Source organism: Somniosus microcephalus, chromosome 8 (genome assembly GCF_052327205.1).
Source record: "Somniosus microcephalus isolate GS21.2 chromosome 8, FLI_Smic_1.0, whole genome shotgun sequence".
In the NCBI taxonomy this organism is placed as follows: domain Eukaryota; kingdom Metazoa; phylum Chordata; class Chondrichthyes; order Squaliformes; family Somniosidae; genus Somniosus; species Somniosus microcephalus.
In genome coordinates, this window is record NC_140994.1 from 268635923 (window position 1) to 268660317 (window position 24395).

The following is a 24395-nucleotide window of genomic DNA, read 5'->3' on the forward strand; positions in this document are numbered from 1 at the left end:
GTTGGGCCGAATGGCCTGTTTCTGTGCCGTAGATCCGATGTAATCCTGTGTAAAATAGGTGAGGAAATTGCAGTATGCCCCAACAAGGCACATTTTCACGGCCTGTTTCCATGTCTGGTTACTCCCTTGAAGCCCAAGATGAGATCAGTGGCTGGAAATCAGTACCTTTACCCCTTTTATAATACGCTAGCCAATCCCCCTATGACTTATCTTATGGTGCGAGGATGCACTGCTTCACAGACACGGGAGCAATAGACCGCCTAACAAGGTGTTTCTCAAGCTGGGGTCCGCAGACCTCGGGGGATCAGTAGATGTTTGCCGGGGGGTCCGTGCTCGTAGGTAATATCAAGCCCACTCCTCTTTATAAAACCGACACTGATTTGGTTCTTGCGAATTATTCTCCACGGCCGGGCCCGCCTCCTCACAGAGGCCACCGGCTCTCACTCACTTTGCAACGAGCGCTCCCTGTCGGCCGAGCCGATTCCATTCTCCGCGCACCGCCACCCTGCGCCATCCTCGTGACACGTGATCAGAGCACCTGCGGGGCCCTTCAAACACGTGCCTGAACGTGTTCGCGCAAACACGGACAATCCCAAGGTGCAGCTGTTACCGAACGTGCGGGCGGGACGGTGTGGCGGTGACGGTGAGTCGCGCTTCCAGCACCGTCCCAGCAGGTGCGCGGGTGCTCGTGCCCTCGCTCACCTTGGCCAGCCCGCTGACCGCTTTAAACATTGTCCAGTACCAAGTGGCCGTCTGTTGCTGCGGAGTGCCCAGGACCAGTGTGAGAAGCAGGCACACCCATCTCTCTGAGATCTGTCAGTAAATAGCTGTTTTCTTCAAAGCATTATTAAAACACTCTTTAGATGCAGCACTTTCATATTATGAGTAGTAGATAGTATAATTTTTTTGGGGAGGCGTCCGTGATTACTAATCAATTTGCAAAGGAGTCCTTTGTAAGCGGTTTTTGATCCTAGCCCAATTGCTAGGCGGACGGTTCGAATCGCCCCCACCTTACGAAAGTTCTATACCCGGGAATTATTATTCCGAGTGTAAATGGAATAAGTCACAGACAGGACTGCTTCGGTGAAAAATCAAACCTGTATTTATTTGGTCTAACATACACTGGCTAAAACATGCACTACTAAACGAAATCACTATCCCTGTGGAGAATAAAATCCAGATTACAAACAACATACATACAGTACACAACTGGGGACTATAACAAGCAGTAATTCCCTTGTTGCTATGGTGGACGCTAATTCCACCCCTACCAACGAATTACCCAGTCGCATAAACCCCTTTCACCTGGCTGAACCAAACGAAGCTCCCCCCCTCGGAATAGCCCAAAAACTTCACTTCTGAGAGACTGTGCTTACCCCCACACATGGTCGGTTTCGATCACTCTGCTTGTCGGCTTCTCTGGTACGTCTTGTGAGTTTGATCTTGTAGGAGCAGGGAGCAAGAGAGAGAATGGTGGAAAAGAGTCTACCTTTATAGTAGTCCGCCTGCCCCATTTCCCACCAATCTTTAAAATCCATTTGCTTCTGAGCACTCCGGCGCTTAATCAGTGACGAGTCATCCTCGGACCCATGCGTATTGGATTAATGGCTCTAAGTCTGGGACATATCTTTCGGTCTTTGTGTTGGGAAAAACTGACTCCCCTTCGGCTGGGTGAAGCTCGTGGGTCCATTGTTCTGCTTCTCTTCTGAGATGGAAGTGAGAAGTGCTTTGCATATTAGAGTGGTTTTTCTAATCAAGTTCAATGGCCCCCTTCCTTTTTCCAGGCCTGTCGGGTGAACCCATACACAGTTCTTTTCACAGCCAACTGGCCATGCGTTCTCTGGAGTTTTTAACAAAACCAGTCTTTCACGTATCTGCACAGGGCGATCCCATAACAGGGAAAATACACAAAATATTCCCGACTGAGTCCATTCTTCAGAGACTTTGCGATCTCTTCACCTTCAACCAAAACAGTTTGAGAACCGCTGGTGTAACACACAAGGTATTATTCTGCTGGTAAACACAGCCGTGCGCGGTTTAGTGAGGGCCTTTCTGGGTCAATTAGAGTCCAATTGTGCTGATGGAGATCTTCAGGTCAATTAGAGCTCAAGTTGTCTTTTTTCACTCCCCCCCCTCTTAAGAGCGACTCCTGAAGTTGATCACACGCGATTGTCTGCTGGCTGGGAAGCTTCACTGCACATTGCAAATGACTTGCTTAAGTGACAGAAATTTGCCCACGTTGTTATCAGACACACCTCGCTGTATCTCCATAAAAATCACCTGGAAATTACAACACAGAAGCCCAACCAGTCTGTGTTGTTTCTGCTCCACATGAGCAGCAGTCCCTAATCCCTTGAGTTCATCCTGCATCCATATTCCTCTTTCCTTCAACTACATATAGAACCCTAGAATGATACAGCACAGAAGGAGGCCATTCGGCCCATCGTGCCTGTGCCGGCTCTTTGAAAGAGCTCTCCAATTAGTCCCACTCCTCCCTGCTCTTTCCCCAGAGCTCTGCAATATTTTCCCTTTAATTCCCTTTTGAAAGTTACTATTGAATCTGCTTCCCTTTCAGGCAGCGCATTCCAGATCACAACAACTTGCTGCGTAAAAAAACGTTTCCTCATCTCCCCTCCGGTTCTTTTGCCAATTACCTTAAATCTGTGTCCTCTGGTTACCGACCCTCCTGCCAGTGGGAACAGTTTCTCCTTATATACTCATCAAAACTCTTCATGATTTTGAACACCTCTATTAAATCTCCTCTCAACCTTCTCTGCTCTGAGGAGAACAATCCCAGCTTCTCCAATCTCTCCACATAACTGAAGTCCCTCATCCCTGGCACCATTCTAGTAAATCTCCTCCGCACCCTCTCCAAGGCCTTGACATCCTTCCTAAAGTGTGGTGCCCAGAATTGAACACAAGACTCCAGCTGGGGTCGAACCAATGATTTATAAAGGTTTAGCATCACTTCCTTGTTTTTGTACTTTATGCCTGTTTATGAAGCCCAGGATCCCATAAGCTTTTTTAACCGCTTTCTCAACTTGTCCTGCCACCTTCAACGATTTGTGCACACATACCCCCAGGTCTCTCTGTTCGTGCACCCCCTTCAGGATTGTACCCTTTAGTTTATATTGCCTCTCCTCATTCTTCCTACCAAAATGTATCACTTCGCACTTTTCTGCGTTAAATGTCATCTGCCACGTGTCCGCCCATTCCACCAGCCTGTCTGTGTCCTCCTGAAGTCTGTAACTATCCTCCTCATTGTTTATCAAACCTCTCCGTAACTGTTGACATTGCTCTTCACACAGAGCCTAACGCGGGTCGTTAATTCCACAGCCTCACTCGTCTGTGTAAAAAGCGCCTCTGCTCTCGACAAAAAGAAAATACTGCAGATGCTGGAAATCTGAAATAAAAACAGAAAATGCTGGAGATACTCAGCAGGTCAGGCAGCATCTGTGAAGAGAGATTTTCCTGTTCCATTTCCAGCTTTTTTCCAGTTCTGACGAAAAGTCATCGACCTGAAACGTTAACTCTGTTTCCCTCTTCGCAGATGCTGCCTGACCTGCTGAGTATCTTCTGCTCTCTGTCCTGAATCTCTTGCATTTAGTCTAATGTATCTCTGCCCGCCCCCCTCCCCCTCGTTCCCGGCCCCTCTATCTTCTCTGTCCCATTCCTTCATAATTTTAAGCACCTCTATCAAATCACCGTTTTATCTCCACTGCACTAACAAAAACAGCCCAAGTTTTTCAAAGTCTTTCTTAGTATTTGTATTCCTGCTCACCAGGCAGTATCCTGGTGAATCTGAGCTGCACCCTCTCTGAAACCTCAACATCCTTCCTATAGTGTCGAGCTCAAAACTGCACTCAGGCTCCAACTGTGATCTTACTGAGGTTTTATATAAATTCACCATTACATCATGACTTTAATATTCTATACTTCTTTCCCTAAACCCATAACACAGGCCAGTAACTTCTCTCCTGCCGTGGCCTCGGCAGAAACAGCAACTTACGGAAATTTCACCCATACCATAATGATAGGGAAGGTTTTATTTCCTGATTGCTCGGAGGATTTTTCGTCTCACTGTCTGGAATCTTGGCACGCTCGCTCAGTTTCATTTCTCTTGCTCTGCTTACACCCGTCCCCCGTCCCCAACCCGTCCCTATCCAACATTCACAGAGCTGCACGTGCGAGGTTTCCTCTCCCTCCCCCCCTCTGGCAGCCAAAACAGCCCCTCACCGCCCACTGACCCAGGACCCGCTTCACTGCCTGGGACGCCCCTGCCCACCTTCCGACCCAGGACTCCCCTCACCGCCCACCAAACCGGGACAACCTCCCCCTCACCGCCCACTGACCTGGGATCCCCCTCCTCCACGATCCGGTCCCCCCCACCCACCAATCCAGGTCGTCCTTACCCACACAGCAGGAATGTAATCTGACAATCATAGTCTGTGTATGTGTTGGACACACTACAGTGCCGTTACTCACTGGGTACGGTGGTGTAGTGGTTCTGTTACTGGACTAATAATCCTGAGATCGCAAGTTCAAATTCCACCGTGGGCAGTTTGAGAATTTCAATTCAGTTTAAAAATAATCTGGAAATAAAAATCTGGTTTCAGTAAAAGTGACCATGAATCTGTCATTTTGTCATAAAAACCCAACGGGTTCACTGATGTCCCTTTAGGGAAGGAAACCTGCCGTCCTTACCCGGTCTGGGCCTATAGGTGACTCCAGTCCCACACCATCGTGGGTGACTCTGAACTGCCCTCTGAAGTGGCCGAGCGAGACACTCAGTTTGTATCAAACCCGCTCCCAGCGGTTCAAGAAGGCGGCCCACCCCCACCTTCACAGGGCAACTGGGGGTGGGCAATAAATGCCGGCCTTGCCAGCGACGCCCACATCCCCAGAAGAAATAATAAAGATCCCATTACAGTATCCAGTTTCATTAGTTAAACCTTTATAAATCACTGGTTAGGCCCCAAGTTCAGTTCTGGGCACCACACTTTAGGAAGGATGTCAAGGCCTTGAAGAGGGTGCGGAGATTTACCGGAATGGTTCCAGGGATAGGAGACTTTGATTATGTGGAGAGACCGGGGTTGTTAGAGCAGAGAAGGTTAAGAGGAGATTTGTTATAGGTGTTCAAAATCTTGAAGGGTTTTGATAGAGTAAATAAAGAGAAACTGTTTCCAGTGGCAGGAGGGTCGGTAACCAGAGGACACAGCTTGAAGGTAATTGGCAAATGAACCAGAGGGGAGATGAGGAGAGCTTTCTTTACACAGTGAGTTGTTGTGATCTGGAACGCACTGCCTGAAAGGGCGGTGGAAGCAGATTCAATAATAACTTTCAAAAGGGAATTGGATAAATACTTGAAGGGGAAAAAAATTGCAGGGCTAGAGTAGGGGAGTTCTCCCCGGAGCCAATATTTATCCCTCGACCAATATCACTAAAAACAGATTCACTGGTCATTTATCACACTGCTGTGTGTGGGAGCTTGCTGTGCACAAATTGGCTGCCGCGTTTCCCACATTACAACAGTGACAACACTTCAAAAAGTGCTTCATTGGCTGTAAAGCGCTTTGGGACGTCCGGTGGTTGTGCAAGGTGCTGTAGAAACACAAGTCTGTTTTCCCTTCCGCTCTCCAGTGGTGATGAAGAGTCAGCGCTCAACACGAACCTGTCTTCGCCTCGCAGGCGCGGCTTTTTATTACAGATTTATATCAGCACAGAAATTTTTCAGGTGACTTTTCTTTCGTACTTTGTAATGGTGGACGGCGGCTGGACTGAAAGTCCAAGTTATCGGGAGCCACGGCTCCAGTTTGTGTCTGCCCAATCCTCCAGAATTTTTGTTTTTATTTTTTTTAATTATTCGTTCCTGGGATGTGGGCATCGCTGGCAAGGCTGGCAAGGCTGGCATTTACTGCCCATCCCTAAACTTGCAATCTTTTGTTTGATGTGATCAGGATACTGACCCACAGAGCTCAAAGTTACCCTGTGATGTGATGTTACTCGGGAGTAAATGGGCTGTCCAAAACTTTCACTTGTCCATTCTCATAGGTGGGGAATACCACACTGTCAGACCGTTGTGTTAACAGGCTAACACAAGTAGTAGAGTTTATTGACAAACAATGTGATTACACAGAAGCAGAAACCTGCAGCAACCAATTAACAGCACAGCACTGAGAAAATGGTTTCAGAAACAATAGCAAGTGTGGACTCTTCAGAAGACTATTCCAATAACTGTTGAACGGAATGCCTCATAAAACATTAGCCAGACAACTGACACCAGAGCATCACCTCATTGTGGAAACAGGAAGTCAGAAGAGGGAACTGGCATTACAGGGGAAACCCATACCTCCAGATCTCCAAATAACTGGTGTCCTCTGAAGATTAAATATGTTCTCTCCGAGTAATCTGGCACTCAGAATATCAATTATATCTCATTGATTTGTAGAGACTGATTTACTGTATTGAGTGTGGAAGAGGTTCCTACGGCATTTATTGCCCATCCCTAATCGCCCTTGAGAAGGTGGTGGTGAGCCGCCTTCTTGAACCGCTGCAGTCCGTGTGGTGAAGGTGCTCCCACAGTGCTATTAGGGAGGCAGTTCCAAGATTTTGACCCAGCGACGATGAAGGAACGGCAGTGTATGTCTCAAGTCAGGATAGTGTGTGACTTGGAGGTGGTGGTGTTCCCATGCGCCTGCTGCCCTTGTCCTTCTAGGTGGAAGAGGTCGTGGGTTCGGGAGGTGCTGTCAAAGAAGCCTTGGTGAGCTGCTGCAGTGCATCTTGCAGATGGTACACACTGCAGCCACGGTACGCCGGTGGTGGAGGGAGTGAATGTTTAAGGTGGTGGATGGGGTGCCAATCAAGTGGGCTGCTTTGTCCTGGATGGTGTCGAGCTTTGAGTGTTGTTGGAGCTGCACCTATCCAGGCAAGTGGAGAGTATTCCATCACACTCCTGACTTGTGCCTTGTAGATGGTGGAAAGGCTTTGGGGAGTCAGGAGGTGAGACACTTTATTTGCAGAAATACTGGTCTCTCTTCATTTTGATTTAAAGCCATGGCAAATTCAAACAAATTCACACAAGACATCGCAATGATTGTGGGCAGGCTGGATGTGTAAGAATATAGGCTCATGAGGGTGTTTCGAGGCATTGCAAGGGTTAAATGACCCTGAGCTTTTTGCTAGAACCTCTGTTCAGCTAAATGGGCTCTGACTTGTGGCAGGTGCAGGATGATGTACGATCACAAGTGGCCGTGTTATTGCAAAAACGAATTGTTACTGTTAGAAGAGGGAAAAGAAGTTTGGGACTTGAAGCTGTCAACAGCGTTCTCTCTTATTGCTCCTCTCTGACTGTGGGAATGCACTGAGAGCTCTTTGTAATTTGTTGAAATATAATCAAATTGAATCCCCTTTCACGCTTTCAGTATCAAAGCTTTGCGAGGTTGCAGTTTAATATTAAGTTGGCTAGACCAGTTTTATTTCTCATTTATTAGAATTAGTAAAAGGAATGCTGTTTAAGTTGTTTTCTTTTCAGCTAGAATGGCCATTAGTTTCAAGGTCTCCATGCAACTGCAGAAACAAGGGAAGCTTGCAGAAAGGCTAAACACAAAGATAAGGGGTTACAAGACAGTCTGGGTCTGGGCATGCACGGGGTCCATGATTGGGTAGAATAGGGGGTATGGGAGATACATGATTGGATAATTGTTGCTGCAATTTCGTTTTTGGGATATAACGCAAGCATCATAGCTGATCTTCTACTTCAACTCCACCTTCCCGCCCGATCCCTCGATTCCCTTAATATCCAAAAATCTATCGTTCTCTGTCTTGAATATACTCAACGACTGAGCCTCCACAGCCCTCTGGGGTAGAGAATTCCAAAGATTCACCACCCTCTGAGTGAAGAAATTTCTCCTCATCTCAGTCCTAAATGGCCGACCCCTTATTCTGAGGCTGTGACCCCTGGTTCTAGACTCCCCAGCCAGGGGAAACATCCTCCCTGCATCTACCCTGTCAAGCCTTGTAAGAATTTTGGATGTTTCAATGAGATCACCTCTCATTCTTCTAAACTCTAGAGACTATAGGCCTCATCTACTCAATCTCTCCTCAGAGGACAATCCCCCCGTCCCAGGAACCAGTCTGGTGAACCTTTGTTGCACTCCCTCTATGACAAGTATATCCTTCCTTAGGTAAGGAGACCAAAACTGTACACAATACTCCAGGTGTGGTCTCACCAGGGCCCTATATAATTGCAGTAAGACGTCTTTACTCTTATACTTAAATCCCTTTGTAATAGGCTGACATACCATTTGCTTTCCTAATTGCTTGCTGTACCTGCATGTTAACTTTCATTGGGCCTTTCTCAGTGGCGAGGTTTGAGCGGAGAGTGCGATGATAGGTTCCGGAAAGTACAGGGAAGGGGTCACACCTTCTAACCACGGATCAATGGAGTAATGTAATTCTCAATAATGGTTCCTGTAACTTTTGTTTTGTCCTGCGCGGCCCATTCAAAATACAGCGCATGTGCGGTTATTACATTGAAAAGCCGGCTGCGCGGGATCCCTGGAGCGCTGGGGGGCCGTACAGCTTACAGGGAACTTCTCAATTGTTTCTTGTAAACTGCTGCTCAAATGCTGCGTGTATTAAGTCTCACTTATGCTTAAATAAAAATCATATCTGTTACTAATGTGGAGTCAGTTTCGAACTATTGGACAGGCAGTCAGTCCAAAGGGACGTCAAATTCATTACAGATGAAATTTAACGCAGAAAAGTGATACATTTTGATAGGAAGAACGAGGAGAGGCAATATAAACTAAAGGGTACAATCCTAAAGGGGGTGCAGGAACAGTGAGACCTGGGGGTATATGTGCACAAATCGTTGAAGGTGGCAGGGCAGGTTGAGAAAGTGGTTAAAAAAGCATACGGGATCCTGGGCTTCATCAATAGAGGCTTAGAGTACAAAAGCAAGGAAGTTATGATGAACCTTTAGAAAACACTGGTTCGGCCTCAACTGGAGTATTGTGTCCAATTTGGGGCATCGCACTTTAGGAAGGATGTGAAGGCCTAAGAGGGTGCAGAAAAGATTTACAAGAATGGTTTCAGGAATGAGGGACTTCAGTTACACAGATAGACTGGAGAAGCTGGGGTTGTTCTCCTTGGAGTAGAGATGGTTGAGAGGAGATTTGATAGAGGTGTTCAAAATCATGAGGGGTCTCGACAGAGGGAAACTGTTCCCATTGGCGGAAGGGTCGAGAACCAGAGGACACAGATTTAAGGTGATTGGCAAAAGAACCAGAGGTGACATGAGGAAAAACTTTTTTACGCAGCGAGTGGTTATGATCTGGAATGCACTGCCTGCGGAGGATGGTGGAGGCAGATTCAATCACCGCTTTCAAAAGGGAGTTGGATAAGTATCTGAAAGAAAAAAATTTGCAGGGCTCCGGGGAAAGGGACTATGAAGTGCTCTTGCAGAGAGCCGGCACAGGCTCGACGGGCTGAATGGCCTCCTTCTGTGCTGTAACCATTCTATGATTCTACACTGAGGATCAGCCTCGTGGCTCTTCTCTGCACTGCCTCCAGTGCTCGAGTATCTCCTTGACCAGGACAAGGCACAGCACTTCCAGTGCCGTCTGACCAGAGCACGGTACCGTTTGACCAGGACTTGTCACTCAACAGTCCATTGGCTCGGTTGGTTGCTGCCATTCGTTGGTCGGATATGTTGAGCTCGAGTCTACGGAGACTCTTTGGCCTCTTTCAACTTCATCCTCAGTTATTTCAGCTGGGTGAAGTGCTCTTGCAGCGAGCCGGCACGGGCTCGACGGACCGAATGGCCTCCTTCCGTGCTGTAACCATTCTATGATTCTAAGATGTCTTTTCCCGCCCATTATTTGTCGTATGTAAATTCTAAAAACATTTCAGGCAAAACAGAGCTCCCCAAAGACTAAACGAAACACAAATATATACAAATAATATACAAATATATACAAACCATTTTAATGTGAAAAAGACAAAAGCAACTGTATGTACAAGGGCCGAAGATTGTAGTAACGACACCGGCGAGGGCGGGCACTGTGCTTATTGCGGAAAGGTCAGAGGTTGCTGAGAGTTTGCAGGGCACCAGACCGAGGCACTGCGCTCAATCCACCCACTGAGGGGAAGCTTCCTCGTAGAGACAACACTGACACCAGCTGGTGTCTTGCCTGGAGCAGGAATCACAGTTCAGATCTCGGCAAGTGACGTCTTTCAACGCAATTCATTGCAGGTAAATTGCGCCGGGACGACCGGGAGCTGCGACCAAAGCTGTTTCATTTCAGGTTTGCCAAATTCTTGTCCAGTTTTATGGTGAGGTTTACTTGGTGTCAAATTTGCTCCGATAATCGCTCCTGTAAAGCGCCTCGGGACCAATGTTCCCTGTCATTTTTTTTTTGGGGGGTGCCCAGCTCTTTCAAACTTCCGCGCCTGCGCGGTTTTTCCAGAGAAACCGGCAAGCGGCCTGCGCGGGAGCGCCAGACTGCTGCGCGACCGCACAGCGAAACGGGAACATTGCTTGGGACATTAAAGGCGCTACATAAACACAAGCTGTTGTTACTCTTTCTTCTACAGGAAACTCTTTTTTATCCGGCACCGACGGGACCAGCGTGGTGCCGGTTTATCAAAAAGTCCGGATTACAGAGAGGTATAGTAAAAGGTACGAGAGCCCCATACACGGCAACAGATCCAGGAACGGCCACTAATATGAAGTAAAACTTACCTGAACCTACTCCTGAATTTTGCCGGTTAACAGAGATTTCCGGTTATTTCGGTGCCGGTAAATAGAGTTTCCTGTATCTCCATTTATGGGATTACCACTAAAACACAAGAATTGTTTTTTCTCCGTACCCGAATCTGCTCGGAAACCTTTCATAGCAAAATGTTTCCGTGCACTGTTACCCCGAGTTACGGTCTTTGCGATTCCAATCCCTCCCCACTTCCTCGGGAGAGTGAACTGTTGCACACACCTCGCGCAGGGGTCGCGAAGAGCGAGCTATTAAAAACAGACTCCGACGCGGCGATTTGGGTGGCGGACGGCAGGGCAGCAAGTATGTGTGGAACTGCAGCAAGAACAAACGGTTCAGGAGAGGAGAGGGGGGGGGGGGGCAGAAAGGAGTCACAGAGCTGCTCGATTAATGCTATTCCAGATAGCCCACAGCACAATAACAGATTTCGTACAAAACCACCCCCCCAAAAAAACACACGACACAAGCGGGCTGGAAATAAGCAGGAAAAGTAACAGCAATAATAGTTTGACATACTGCAAGGACAAGATTCCATAACGCCTGCCACATGAGAACTGGGAACGACAGAAGCAGCCAGCGAGAGAGGGGTAAACACTATTTCTGTATTGTACCGAGAGGCAATGTTCCCTTTGAGCTGCACAGCGCTCTAGCGCTCCCTGCGCAGCCAGCTCACCGGCTTTTAAAGGCGTGGGTTTTTGAATGGGCCGCGGACCCCCCCCCCTCCAAAAGATGGGAGGGAACACTGCCGAGAAATCCAATGGCACCAACACAGCTCGAAGGAGCAGTGACCGAAACGGCCCCAACATGCTACTGAAACTCCCCACACGTTGCCGGCTATCAGGAGGACTGAGTCAGTTGTGGTGAAAGATCCCACCAATTTCTACACGTGCTGCACCTTTGCTCATCTCTCCGAACCCGTCGATGATTTGGTGTGCGGTCTGGCCCCTGAGGCGATGTTTTATTACCTTAAAAAGGCGTTATAAAAATTCAGCTGGGTGCCGCGTATAGCGACTTGCTGCACCGCGTGTTGCAGCCTCGCGACTCCGACCAACAACGAATCTCTCCACCCTTGGTCGAGCGAAGGAACCTCGTTCAGATAATCAAGTCTTATTTTTTTCCCCTCAAAATACAAGAGGAATCGTTACTGGAGCTGAGGAATTGCCTCTTGCATTTTTTTGGACAGACACTGATCCGGACCAAAGAGCCATACTCGGGATGGGCTTCACCTGGCCAGGGTGAGGGGGAGGTCCTTGAATTACGGCCCCCCCCGCACTGCTCCGAAGACCCGACACCAGTCTGTGTGGTTTACAGTGGCTATGGTCACCAGTGCCGTGCCGTGCCGGTCAGTCCCGAGTGTCCGCTCCGATATAAGACGGCCGATCTTGTCCTCATATTTCCACGTCACTCTCTTTGTCGTTGTCGTGGTCACCGTCGTAAAATTCATTGCCAGCCTCGGGCCTGGGGGAGGCAACGGGAATTCAATCAGGCACACAAATCATTCATTTCTCCTTCACTCCAACTTGCATCATTTATGCAAATAATGGCCCAGTAATTCCGGGCACAACGCGTGAGTAAGGACGGGGTACTCACGCGTGTGCCCGGAGGAATTGCCGGTTTTCAGCATGCACAGCGCATGCGCTGAAAACCGGCATTTCCTGTCCTCTGACCCAAGGGGTTAAGAGTCAGAACGCGTGCGACTGCACAGGCAGCGCGTGCGCAGTGAAATTCCTTTTTTTCCCCCACAGTTGCGCGTGTGTAAAGGTCTCCGGTCTTTACGCATTGAAAAACCACACTTAGTTTTTCAGGTAAGTGGGCTTTTAGTACAATTGAGAAATTTTTTTTCCACAGGTTTGTTATTTTTAAAGAATTTACAGTAAGTTTAGTTTTAGCCCCGATTTTTTATATAATTTTTTTTTTCAAATTTTAAAATTATTGTTTAAAATAGTTTTTCAGAGTTCTTTATTGTTTATTTAAGTAGTGCAATGTTTTTTTAAATTTTCTTTCAGGTTTATGCAGTGTTTTGGGGCCAGGAGTTTTCATGAGTTTGACAGCTCTTACTGTCAAACTCATGAATGAGTTTCCCCTCCCCTGATTGGCTGCACAGTGCTCACCTGATCCCAGCCGGCACATCGCACTAACTACGCCGCTGGATCAGGTAAGCACATCGCGCCGACATCTGAACCGGGCCAGTGACAGGAAATGCGGGCAGGCCTGGGCTTCAGATGTCGGCGCGCAGGGCGAGTGCAGATCGAGGGCTTGCACGCGCGGCAAGCCCCCGATCCTAATTTCAGGGCCACTATATATGTGTTGTGATCTGGAACGCGCTGCCTGAAAGGGCGGTGGGAGCAGATTCAATAGTAACTTTCAAAAGGGAATTGGATAAATACTTGAAAAGGAGAAATTCACAGGGCTGTGGGGAAAGAGCAGGGGGGAGTGGGACTAATTGGAGAGCTCGTTCAAAGAGCCGGCACAGGCACGATGGGCCGAATGGCCTCCTCCTGTGCCTTTATGATTCTATTCTATAATATATTAAGCGTTCTTCCCAGGTTACTTACTCCACAACTTACTCATTCTCCCAAGGCCCTGACTTTTAACCGACGTTCCCCGGGATCTGAACCCGTCGCCACAATGAACGATTTACTCAGGCTAGGTTTGTATTATTGCCCCCACCTCCAGGTCGCTGTTTTGCTGAACTGTCACTGCGTGACGTACCTGCTATAGTTGTCCTCTGACCCGCGCTCCTCAGGGTCAGGCTCGTCTGTCCGCTCGTAGCTCAGTAAATCCGAAGGGACGTCGTGGATCTGGACGCTGGGAGCGTGGTTCAACATCTTAAGGTTCTCAAAGATCGTTTGCCTGATCTGATCCAGGTACTAAAATAGGAGCCAGGGAAACACCACATTAGAATCAATGAATCTTACAGCCCAAAAAAAGCCCATTCAGCCCGTCACCTGTTCCCCATTCAGCCCGTCGCCCATTCCCCATTCAGCCCGTCCCCCATTCCCCATTCAGCCCGTCACCCATTCCGCCCGTCGCCCGTTCCCCATTCAGCCCATCGCCCGTTCCCCATTCAGCCCGTCCCCTATTCCCCATTCAGCCCGTCGCCTATTCCCCATTCAGCCCATCGCCCATTCCCCATTCAGCCCATTCAGCCCATTCCCCATTCAGCCCATCGCCCATTCCCCATTCAGCCCGTCACCCATTCCCCATTCAGCCCGTCACCCATTCCCCATTCAGCCCGTCGCCTGTTCCCCAGTCAGCCCATCGCCCCCATGCTCTCTCTCTCTCCATTAGTCCCATTACTCAACTCTTTCTCCGAACCCTTCTAAATTTTTCTTTTTCAATTATTTATCTTTTTAAAATTTGATTCAGGATTCCGCTTCGACCTCTGTTTCTGGGAGAGGCGTTCCACGTGCTGATAACCCTCGGAAAAAATGTCTCCTAGCTAGTTTGCTCTGTATCTAACCCGTGCTGTACCTGCCCTGGGAGTGTTTGATGGGGCAGTGTAGAGGGAGCTTTACTCTGTATCTAACCCGTGCTGTACCTGCCCTGGGAGTGTTTGATGGGACAGTGTAGAGGGAGCTTTACTCTGTATCTAACCCGTGCTGTACCTGCCCTGGGAGTGTTTGATGGGACAGTGTAGAGGGAGCTTTACTCTGTATCTAACCCGTGCTGTACCTGCCCTGGGAGTGTTTGATGGGACAGTGTAGAGGGAGCTTTACTCTGTATCTAACCCGTGCTGTACCTGCCCTGGGAGTGTTTGATGGGACAGTGTAGAGGGAGCTTTACTCTGTATCTAACCCGTGCTGTACCTGCCCTGGGAGTGTTTGATGGGACAGTGTAGAGGGAGCTTTACTCTGTATCTAACCCGTGCTGTACCTGCCCTGGGAGTGTTTGATGGGGCAGTGTAGAGGGAGCTTTACTCTGTATCTAACCCGTGCTGTACCTGCCCTGGGAGTGTTTGATGGGACAGTGTAGAGGGAGCTTTACTCTGTATCTAACCCATGCTGTACCTGCCCTGGGAGTGTTTGATGGGACAGTGTAGAGGGAGCTTTACTCTGTATCTAACCCGTGCTGTACCTGCCCTGGGAGTGTTTGATGGGACAGTGTAGAGGGAGCTTTACTCTGTATCTAACCCGAGCTGTACCTGCCCTGGGAGTGTTTGATGGGGCAGTGTAGAGGGAGCTTTACTCTGTATCTAACCCGAGCTGTACCTGCCCTGGGAGTGTTTGATGGGGCAGTGTAGAGGGAGCTTTACTCTGTATCTAACCCGAGCTGTACCTGCCCTGGGAGTGTTTGATGGGACAGTGTAGCGGGAGCTTTACTCTGTATCTAACCCGAGCTGTACCTGCCCTGGGAGTGTTTGATGGGGCAGTGTAGAGGGAGCTTTACTCTGTATCTAACCTGTGCTGTACCTGCCCTGGGAGTGTTTGATGGGACAGTGTAGAGGGAGCTTTACTCTGTATCTAACCCGAGCTGTACCTGCCCTGGGAGTGTTTGATGGGGCAGTGTAGAGGGAGCTTTACTCTGTATCTAACCCGTGCTGTACCTGCCCTGGGAGTGTTTGATGTGACAGTGTAGAGGGAGCTTTACTCTGTATCTAACCCGTGCTGTACCTGCCCTGGGAGTGTTTGATGGGGCAGTGTAGAGGGAGCTTTACTCTGTATCTAACCCGTGCTGGACCTGCCCTGGGAGTGTCTGATGGGACAGTGTAGAGGGAGCTTTACTCTGTATCTAACCCGTGCTGTACCTGCCCTGGGAGTGTTTGATGGGACAGTGTAGAGGGAGCTTTACTCTATTTGTAACCCCGTGCTGTACCTGCCCTGGGAGTGTTTGATGGGATAGTGTAGAGGGAGCTTTACTCTGTATCTAACCCGTGCTGTACCTGCCCTGGGAGTGTTTGATGGGACAGTGTAGAGGGAGCTTCACTCTGTATCTAACCCGTGCTGTACCCGCCCTGGGAGTGTTTGATGGGACAGTGTAGAGGGAGCTTTACTCTGTATCTAACCCGTGCTGTACCTGCCCTGGGAGTGTTTGATGTGACAGTGTAGAGGGAGCTTTACTCTGTATCTAACCTGTGCTGTACCTGTCCTGGGAGTGTTTGATGAGACTGTGTAGAGGGAGCTTTACTCTGTATCTAACCCGTGCTGTACCTGCCCTGGGAGTGTTTGAAGCTGACAATGGGTGCCTGAAACTTTGCAGCACTAACATCCTTCAGCGTACTGAGCATAAAAATCATCGAAAAGAAGTCCTAAACACCAGTTATTATGGACGAAAAGACAGAAATAATGTTGCTCATGTTCAGGAAGCCCGTGACTAACCTGCCTGGTGTTCTGGTTTTCAATCCTGGTGCTGACATCTGGGTGAAGCGTGAAGTCTGGAGCGAAGTACTCGAAGTATTCTGAGAGAAACGAGCGCATTCTTAAATTAATGCCAGTGAGCACCGAGATAGCAGGGTGCAATCAGATTCTCTCGCCTGGCTTAATGCTGAAAACTCTCACTACCTCAGCCTTACACAATGAAGGGACCTTCAATAATGGGAGCAGTGGGAAGATTCAGGGCTCTCCCTGACCCAGGACTGCGTTTACTTTGACTCATAGCTCTCCCTCGCCTGAAGTGCCTTTGGGTGGTTACACTGAGTGCCGAACGGGCACCTGTGTTACTGAACCACACTCCTGGTTCAACAGAGACATCAAGGTGGGTCGGACACCAGAACTGGAAGATAAAACTCGGCATCTTACTGCTGAGATAAACTAGTGAATAAATGAACAACAGCTTATAATTTGTGTGTAGAACCAGTTTGATGTCTCTGTTATAGAATCAGAGAATAGTACAGCACAGGCCATTCGGCCCATCGAGTCTGCGCCGGCTCTCTCGAGGAGCAATCCAGTCAGTCCCGCTCCCCCGCTCTTTCCCCATAGCCCTGCAATTTGTTCTCCTTCAAGTATTTATCCAATTCCCCATTGAAGGCTAATAATGAACCTGTATTCACCGCCCTGCCAAGCAGCGCATTCCAGATCCAAAGCACTCGCTGCGTAAAAACGTTTTCCCTCAGGTCGCCTCTGGTTCTTTTGCCAATCACCTTAAATCCGTGTCCTCTGGTTACTGACTCTTCAGCCATTGGAATCAGTTTCTCCCGATTTACTCTATCTCAATCCTTCATGATTTTGAACATCTCTATCAAATCTCCTCTTAGCCTTCTCTGCTCCAAGAAGAACAGCCCCAGCTTCTCCAGTCTATCCACATAACTGAAGTCCCTCATTCCTGGAACCATTCCAGTAAATCGCCTCTGTACCCTCTCCAACCCACTTCAACAAGACCCACCAAAAACTTTCGTGAATCATAAATTTATGGTTACGCCATCGAGGATACGTGGTTTTTAATTTGGTTCGGGGGGTGGGCGTCGCTGGCAAGGCCGCATTTATTGTCTATCCTTTGTTGCTCCGAGAAAGTGGCGGTGGGCCTTTCTTCAGGATTGTTGTTTCAACGAATGGCTCGATTCAGAGGGCGTGGAAGAGGCAACCGGAGAGGATGGGACTGGAGTCGTGTGTAGGTCAGAGCGGTCACTCCGGGTCAGACCAAGTAAGGAGTGGTCACTCCGGGTCAGACCGGGTAAGGAGCGGTCACTCCGGGTCAGACCGGGTGAGGAGCGGTCACTCCGGGTCAGACCGGGTGAGGAGCGGTCACTCCGGGTCAGACCAAGTAAGGAGCGGTCACTCCTGGTCAGACTGGGTAAGGAGCGGTCACTCCGGGTCAGACCGGGTGAGGAGCGGTCACTCCGGGTCAGACCGGGTGAGGAGCGGTCACTCCGGGTCAGACCGGGTGAGGAGCGGTCACTCCGGGTCAGACCGGGTGAGGAGCGGTCACTCCGAGTCAGACCAGGTGAGGGGTCACTCCTGGTCAGACTGGGTAAGGAGCGGTCACTCCGAGTGGGTCAGACCAGGTAAGGAGGGGTCGCTCCGAGTGGGTTCGGTTCAGTTGGGGGGGGGGGGGGGTCACTGTGTAAGTCAGTCCATGTCTTGGAGGACACCAGTTACTCAATTGTTTTATTTTTTTACGACAATGTGATAATTTCTTTTTGCTGAATTTAAATTCACGATTTGCCGTGGTGGGATTTGAGTTCTTGACCTCGGCGAGGCCGGACGCATTCCACTGGTGCGCCGGTTTTAGTTGCACACAGGAAACACTATTGTTCCTTTAGATGCACCAAGTCCCACAGACACAGTTTGAAAATTAACTCACCATTATAAGGCAGCTCATCACTGATCTCTTCATCAACAAGCAACGAGGTTTCGAAAGTCCTATGAGAGACATAAAACAGCAAATCGGAATCTGTTTTGCCTCCGGCTCATAAACTGACCTGTGCCCGTTAGCTCAAACGCACGTTCCCAATCAAACTCGGTTTTCTTTTTTGCTCAATTTCTCCTGTCCTCTCCTGAAGGCTGTGGCACGATGACACGGGCACTACACTGCCCTCCGCTGCCATAACCAAATGCGTCAAGTCAACAGCGGATTCCGACAGGCTATTCCAGCATGGCGGGAAGGCACCAGTCGTGGCCCATTGTATCATATCCCCCAGCTTATGTTTACACACTCACACACTTTCAGCAGGAGGCACTGGGCAGTGATCTGGAACAGACAGGCTGGCTCATTACCTCTCCTGCTGCCGACCAATTGTAGCAGTTCAACAGTTCACAGAATCTTACAGCGCAGGAGGAGGCCATTCGGCCCATCGTGCCTGTGCCGGCTGTTTGAAAGAGCTCCCCAATTAGTCCCACTCCCCCTGCTCTTTCCCCGTAGCCCTGTGAATTTTTCCTTTTCAAGTATTTATCCAATTCCCTTTTGAAAGTTACTATTGAATCTGCTCCCACCGCCCTTTCAGGCAGCGCGTTCCAGATCACAACAACTCGCTGCGTAAAACAAATTTTCATTCCTTCTGGTTCCTTTACCAGTCACCTTCAATCTGTGTCCTCTGGTCACCGACCCTCCTGCCACTGGAAACAGTTTCTCCCTCTCTACTCTATTAAAACTCCCCTTAACCTTCTCCATCTGCCCGCCCTGGCTCCCTAACCTGTAATACGCTCACCCAACAAAAATCTAACAATCTCAGTTTTGAAATTTTCAGTTGACCCCCAGCCTCAACAGCTCTTTTGGGGGGGGGGGGGGGGGGGGGAAAAGAGTTCCAGATTTCCCCCACCCTTTGTGTGAAGAAGTGCTTCCTGACATCACCCCCTGAACGGCCTGGCTCTAATTTTAAGGTTCTGCCCCCTTGTTCTGGACTCCCCCCACCAGAGGAAATATTTTCTCTCTCTCGACCCGATCGAATCCTTTAATCACCTAAAAACACTTCAATTAAATCACCTCTAAACCTCCTAAACTCGAGGGAATACAAGCCCAGTCTGTGCAACCTGTCCTCGTAATTTAACCCTTTTAGCCCCGGTACCATTCTGGTGAATCTGCGCTGCTCCCCCTCCGAGGCCGATATATCCTTCCCGAGGGGCGGGGCCCAGGACTGAACGCGGTTACTCCAGAGGGGGTCTGACCAGAGCTCTGTACAGCTGAAGCATCACGTCCTCCCCTCTGTATTCCAGACCCCGCGATAAAGGCCAACACTCCAGCAGCCTTTTAAATTATTTTTTGTACCTGTCCAGTAACTTTTAGCGACTTCTGTACATGAACTAAATCTCTCGGCTCCTCCACAGCTCCTCGCTTCTCGCCATCTAGAAAATACTCTGATCGATCATTCTTGGGTCCAAAGTGGACAACCTCACACTTTCCCTCATTGAACTCCATGTGCTACGGTTTTGCTCACTCACTTAATCTGTCAATGTTCCTTTGCAACTTTCTACTGTGCCACTAACTGAGTGTCATCGGCAAACTTCGATATACGCCTCTCGATTCCTTCATCCAAGTCGTTCCATCAATATAGTGAGCAGCGGAGGCCCCAGTACTGATCCCTGGGGGACACCACTAGTCACATCCCGTCAATGGTCGCTTGCTGCCGCCTGTCCCCGAGTTCTGAGGTTTCACACTCCGGCCACTCACCAGCATCTGGCAACGTTACGCACGGTGTATCCTCCGCCTCCCATCACCAGCAGAGGGATGTTGAAGCTTTTCACAAACTCTACACAGTCCCTGCAACAAAAAGAAAATCACATCAGGACCTCCCAAGTTCACGTTCAGTCCACTGCCAGTGACGGGTCAGGATCCCTAGGAACAGGAGGAGGCCATTCAGCCCCTCGAGCCTGTTCCGCCATTCAATCAGATCATGGCCGATCTGTAACTTTACCAGTCATGGTTCCATTATCCCTGAACACACTTGGTTAGTAAAAATCTCAACTTTAGAAATTTTCAATTAACCCCCAGCCTCAAAAGCAAAGAATCTAGATACGAGTTACTTTAAAATATTTTGAGTTAAAGTTTGCTTAAAAGGGGTTAGTTTTACAAGACAAACCCATACTAGGTTGTGATTCTAAAGTCGGATTGAAGGTGGTTTGTATGTTAATCAGAAGTTGTTTTCTCCCAGAATCCAAACAATAAGCAATCTTGCTTACTAACAGTCAGTAATAAAGGAGAATAATTTATATCTAACTAGGCAGGCTGGCTTTTGTATACGAGTCGCTGTACAGACTGTCACTCATCAAAAGGCTGTGCGGCGAGATGGTTCTGCCCTGGGACTGAACAAGAGAATGCAGACAGGCTGTTCTGTTCAAGACAAATTTCATCCGTGGCTCAGTGGGTAACACTCTCGCCTCGGAGTTAGAAGGTCGTGACTTCGAGTCCCACTCCAGATAATTGAGCACATAATCCAGGCCGACACTCCCAGCACCAGTACTGAGGGAGCACTGCACTGTCGGAGGGGCAGTACTGAGGGAGTGCTGCACTGTCAGAGGGGCGGTACTGAGGGAGCGCCACACTGTCGGAGGGGCAGTACTGAGGGAGCGCTGCACTGTCAGAGGGGCGGTACTGAGGGAGCGCCGCACTGTCGGAGGGGCAGTACTGAGGGAGCGCCGCACTGTCGGAGGGGCAGTACTGAGGGAGCTCGGCACTGTCGGAGGGGCAGTACTGAGGGAGCGCGGCACTGTCGGAGGGGCAGTACTGAGGGAGCGCGGCACTGTCGGAGGGTCAGTACTGAGGGAGCGCCGCACTGTCGGAGGGGCAGTACTGAGGGAGCGCGGCACTGTCGGAGGGTCAGTACTGAGGGAGCGCCGCACTGTCGGAGGGGCAGTACTGAGGGAGCGCCGCACTGTCGGAGGGGCAGTACTGAGGGAGCGCCGCACTGTCGGAGGGGCAGTACTGAGGGAGCGCTGCACTGTCGGAGGGGCAGTACTGAGGGAGCGCGGCACTGTCGGAGGGTCAGTACTGAGGGAGCGCCGCACTGTCGGAGGGGCAGTACTGAGGGAGTGCTGCACTGTCGGAGGGGCAGTACTGAGGGAGTGCTGCACTGTCGGAGGGTCAGTACCGAGGGAGTGCTGCACTGTCGGAGGGTCAGTACCGAGGGAGTGCTGCACTGTCGGAGGTGCTGCCTTTCAGATGAGACGTTAAACTGAGGCCCCATCTCCCCCTCAGGTGGACGTAAAAGATCCCACGGCATTATTTCAAAGAAGAGCAGGGGAGTTCTCCCTGGTGATCTGGGGCCAATATTTATCCCTCAACCAACATCACAAAAACAGATTCACTGGTCATTTATTGCATTGCTGTTTGTGGGAGCTTGCTGTGCAAATTGGCTGCCGTGTTTCCTACATTACAACAGTGACTACACTGCAAAAATACTTCATTGGCTGTAAAGCACTTTGGGACGTCCTGAGGTCACGAAAGGCGCTGGAGAAATGCAAATTCGTTCTTTCTTTAACGTACATCCTCTGCCCCTTGGATTACTACCCAGGGTGAGCGAGCCAGGAATCGGCAGCACTGGCGGAGTGCACTGTGGCAACAACATACCATAATATTCGGGGAGGCAGAGATTTCTGGTTATGGAGGAGAGGGCAGCACGGTGGCATAGTGGTTAGCACTGTTGCCTCACAGCGCCAGGGACCCGGGTTCAAATCCGGCCTCGGGTGACTGTCTGTGTGGAGTTTGCACATTCTCCCCGTGTTTGCGTGGGTTTCCTCCGGGTGCTCCGGTTTCCTCCCACAGTCCAAAGATGTGCGGGTTAGGTTGATTGGCCACGATAAAAATTGGCCCTTAGTGTTAGGGGGGATTAAATACATGGGGTTACGGGGATAGGGCTTGGGTGGGATGGCTGTCGGTGTAGGGACCGAGTGCTAGGGTTTGGATGATCAGCCATGATCTCGTTGAATGGCGGAGCAGGCTCGAAGGGCCGAATGGCCTACTCCTGCTCCTATCTTCTATGTTTCTATGAAAGCCAATGGAGCTTTTTCCAACCACTGCTAACTAGTGGAACAGAGGGATTGCTGGACGCTAAAAGACCAGAGGTCCGTCTCGTTCACCGTCAACCATCCTGGCAGTCCCATGATCCAACGATAATGGAATGGTTGACCAATCACGGCGATCAATCTCTATCAATGAGTCTACAACAGACCCAGACACGAGGCGAGGAAAACCCCCAGTGGTGGAGAGCTTTAGGACCCAGAGGTCCAAAGTCACCAGTTCAGTATCAGCGCTGCTATGTCAGGCCAGGTGAAGAAAGGTCTCTTCACTATGGAACCCACGCTGGTACCAAAACAAGCTAGGCGTATGTTACCCGTGTCCTTTTATGCTGAGGTTGAAGCAACCGAGGCGATCGCAGCCGAGAGAGTCCGCACCACACTGGAATAAATAAATAAACAACGTTAGACACGGCCGTGTGACACAATCAACAAATCAAAATCACTGCAGTCCCCAGAGCTCTCCAATTAGTCCCACTCCCCCCCCACAGCCCTGCAAAATTTTCCCCTTCAAGTATTTATCCAATTCCCTTTTGAAAGTTACTACTGAATCTGCTTCCACCGCCCTTTCAGGCAGCGCATTCCAGATCACAGCAACTCGCTGCGTAAACAAAATTCTCATCTCCCCTCTGGTTCTTTTGCTAATTATCTTAAATCTCTGTCAGTGGAAACAGTTTCTCCCTATTTATCAAAACCCCTCATGATTTTGAACACCTCTATTAAATCTCCCCTTAACCTTCTCTGCTCTAAGGAGAACAATCCCAGCTTCTCCAGCCTCTCCACGTAACTGAAGTGCCTCATCCCTGGAACCATTCTGGTCAATCTCCTCTGCACCCTCTCCAAGGCCTCGACATCCTTCCTAAAGTGTGATGCCCAGAATTGGACACAATACTCCAGCTGGGGCCGAACCAGTGATTTATAAAGGTTTAGCTTTTATACTCTATGCCTCTATTCATAAAGCCAAGGATCCCATATGCTTTTTTTTAATTTTTTTAAACAGCCTTCTCAACTTGTCCTGCCACCTTCAATGATTTGTGTACACACACCCCCAGGTCTCTCTATTCCTGCACCCCCTTTTACAATCCTAACAGCATTACTCCACCGTTACTGTGCAACCACACACACGCAGCACTCAGCCCGCGAGTCGGTGACCACACAACAGTGCAAAGAGCAGCTCAACTACCAACGTTGCCAGGATATCTCCATCTGTTCCTGTCCAATGGGAAGGGAGTTTGACAACTGCGCTTCTGAGAAAGCTGGTGGGAGGGGACGGTAAGGAAACAAAAGGAAACTTACCTGGAGCACGAGGCACGTGGGCTGATAGAAATCCACAACCTGCTTGATAACTGGCTGGAACAGGAGTCTGTAGCCTGAAACCCAGATGAGAGAGGCAACTGCAAAGTCAGAAGACAAGGACATCCCCACTGCCCCACTACCACGTTTAAAACAGCAGCATTCAATCACGGTGCTAATAAGAATGATAAGAACATAAGAAATAGGAGCAGGAGTCGGCCATTAGGCCCCTCGAGCCTGCTCCGCCATTCAATAAGATCATGGCTGATCTTCGACCTCAAATCAACTCAAAAAAATATTTGGAGGGCTACAGGGAAAGGGCAGGGGAGTGGGACTAGCTGAAGTGCTCTTGCAGAGAACCGGCACGGGCTTGATGGGCCGAATGGTCTCCTTCTGTGCTGTAACCATTCTATGATTCTATGAACTCCACTTTCCCGCCCGATCTCCATATCCCTCGATTCCCCGAGAGTCCAAAAATCTATCGATCTCAGCCTTGAATATACCCAACGACTGAGCCTCCACAGCCCTCTGGGGCAGAGAATTCTAAAGATTCACCACCCTGAGTGAAGAAATTCTTCCTCATTTCATCTTAAATGGCCGACCCCTTATCCTGAGACTGTGACCCCTGGTTCTAGACTCTCCAGCCAGGGGGAAACAACCTCTCAGCATCAACCCTGTCAATCCCCCTCAGAATCCTGTACGTTTCAGTGACATCACCTCTCATTCTTCTAAACTCCAGAGAGTATCGGCCCATTCTACACAATCTCTCCTCATAGGACAGCCCTCTCATCCCAGGGATCAGTCTAACTGCTGTAAGGAAATGGTTAGTCAGACTGTCCTGGAGTCTGCTCATGTTAAACCGCAGTTGATTTTTCTTTATATTGTAATAATAAACTTGAGCCTTTGCCTGTTCAGTGAGTAAGTGTAAGCACAGTGACCACTGGACCTG

The 24395-nt window shown here is 49.4% G+C and overlaps 1 protein-coding gene and 1 long non-coding RNA gene across 3 annotated transcripts in view; one reads left to right on the top strand and one right to left on the bottom strand.

The window, feature by feature from the left end:
- hdac3 (histone deacetylase 3) overlaps positions 1 to 24395 on the bottom strand; it is a 71469-nt gene that overhangs the window by 11725 nt on the left and 35349 nt on the right. Inside the window, exons 9-15 of one of the 2 annotated variants that reach the window (XM_085996058.1) lie at positions 23450 to 23523; positions 22471 to 22535; positions 19812 to 19901; positions 18009 to 18067; positions 16088 to 16167; positions 13482 to 13639; positions 9966 to 12227 (exon numbers count right to left, since the gene is read on the bottom strand). In XM_085996058.1, coding sequence (XP_085852184.1) covers positions 12158 to 12227; positions 13482 to 13639; positions 16088 to 16167; positions 18009 to 18067; positions 19812 to 19901; positions 22471 to 22535; positions 23450 to 23523 — 596 coding nt within the window. In that variant the 3' untranslated portion in view covers positions 9966 to 12157. Of the gene's footprint in view, positions 1 to 9965; positions 12228 to 13481; positions 13640 to 16087; positions 16168 to 18008; positions 18068 to 19811; positions 19902 to 22470; positions 22536 to 23449; positions 23524 to 24395 lie in introns of those variants that run through there. The other variant, XM_085996059.1, reaches the window with a different exon arrangement.
- LOC147114391 (uncharacterized) overlaps positions 1 to 24395 on the top strand; it is an 80288-nt gene that overhangs the window by 9227 nt on the left and 46666 nt on the right. The gene's annotated exons all lie outside the window — the stretch shown is intronic.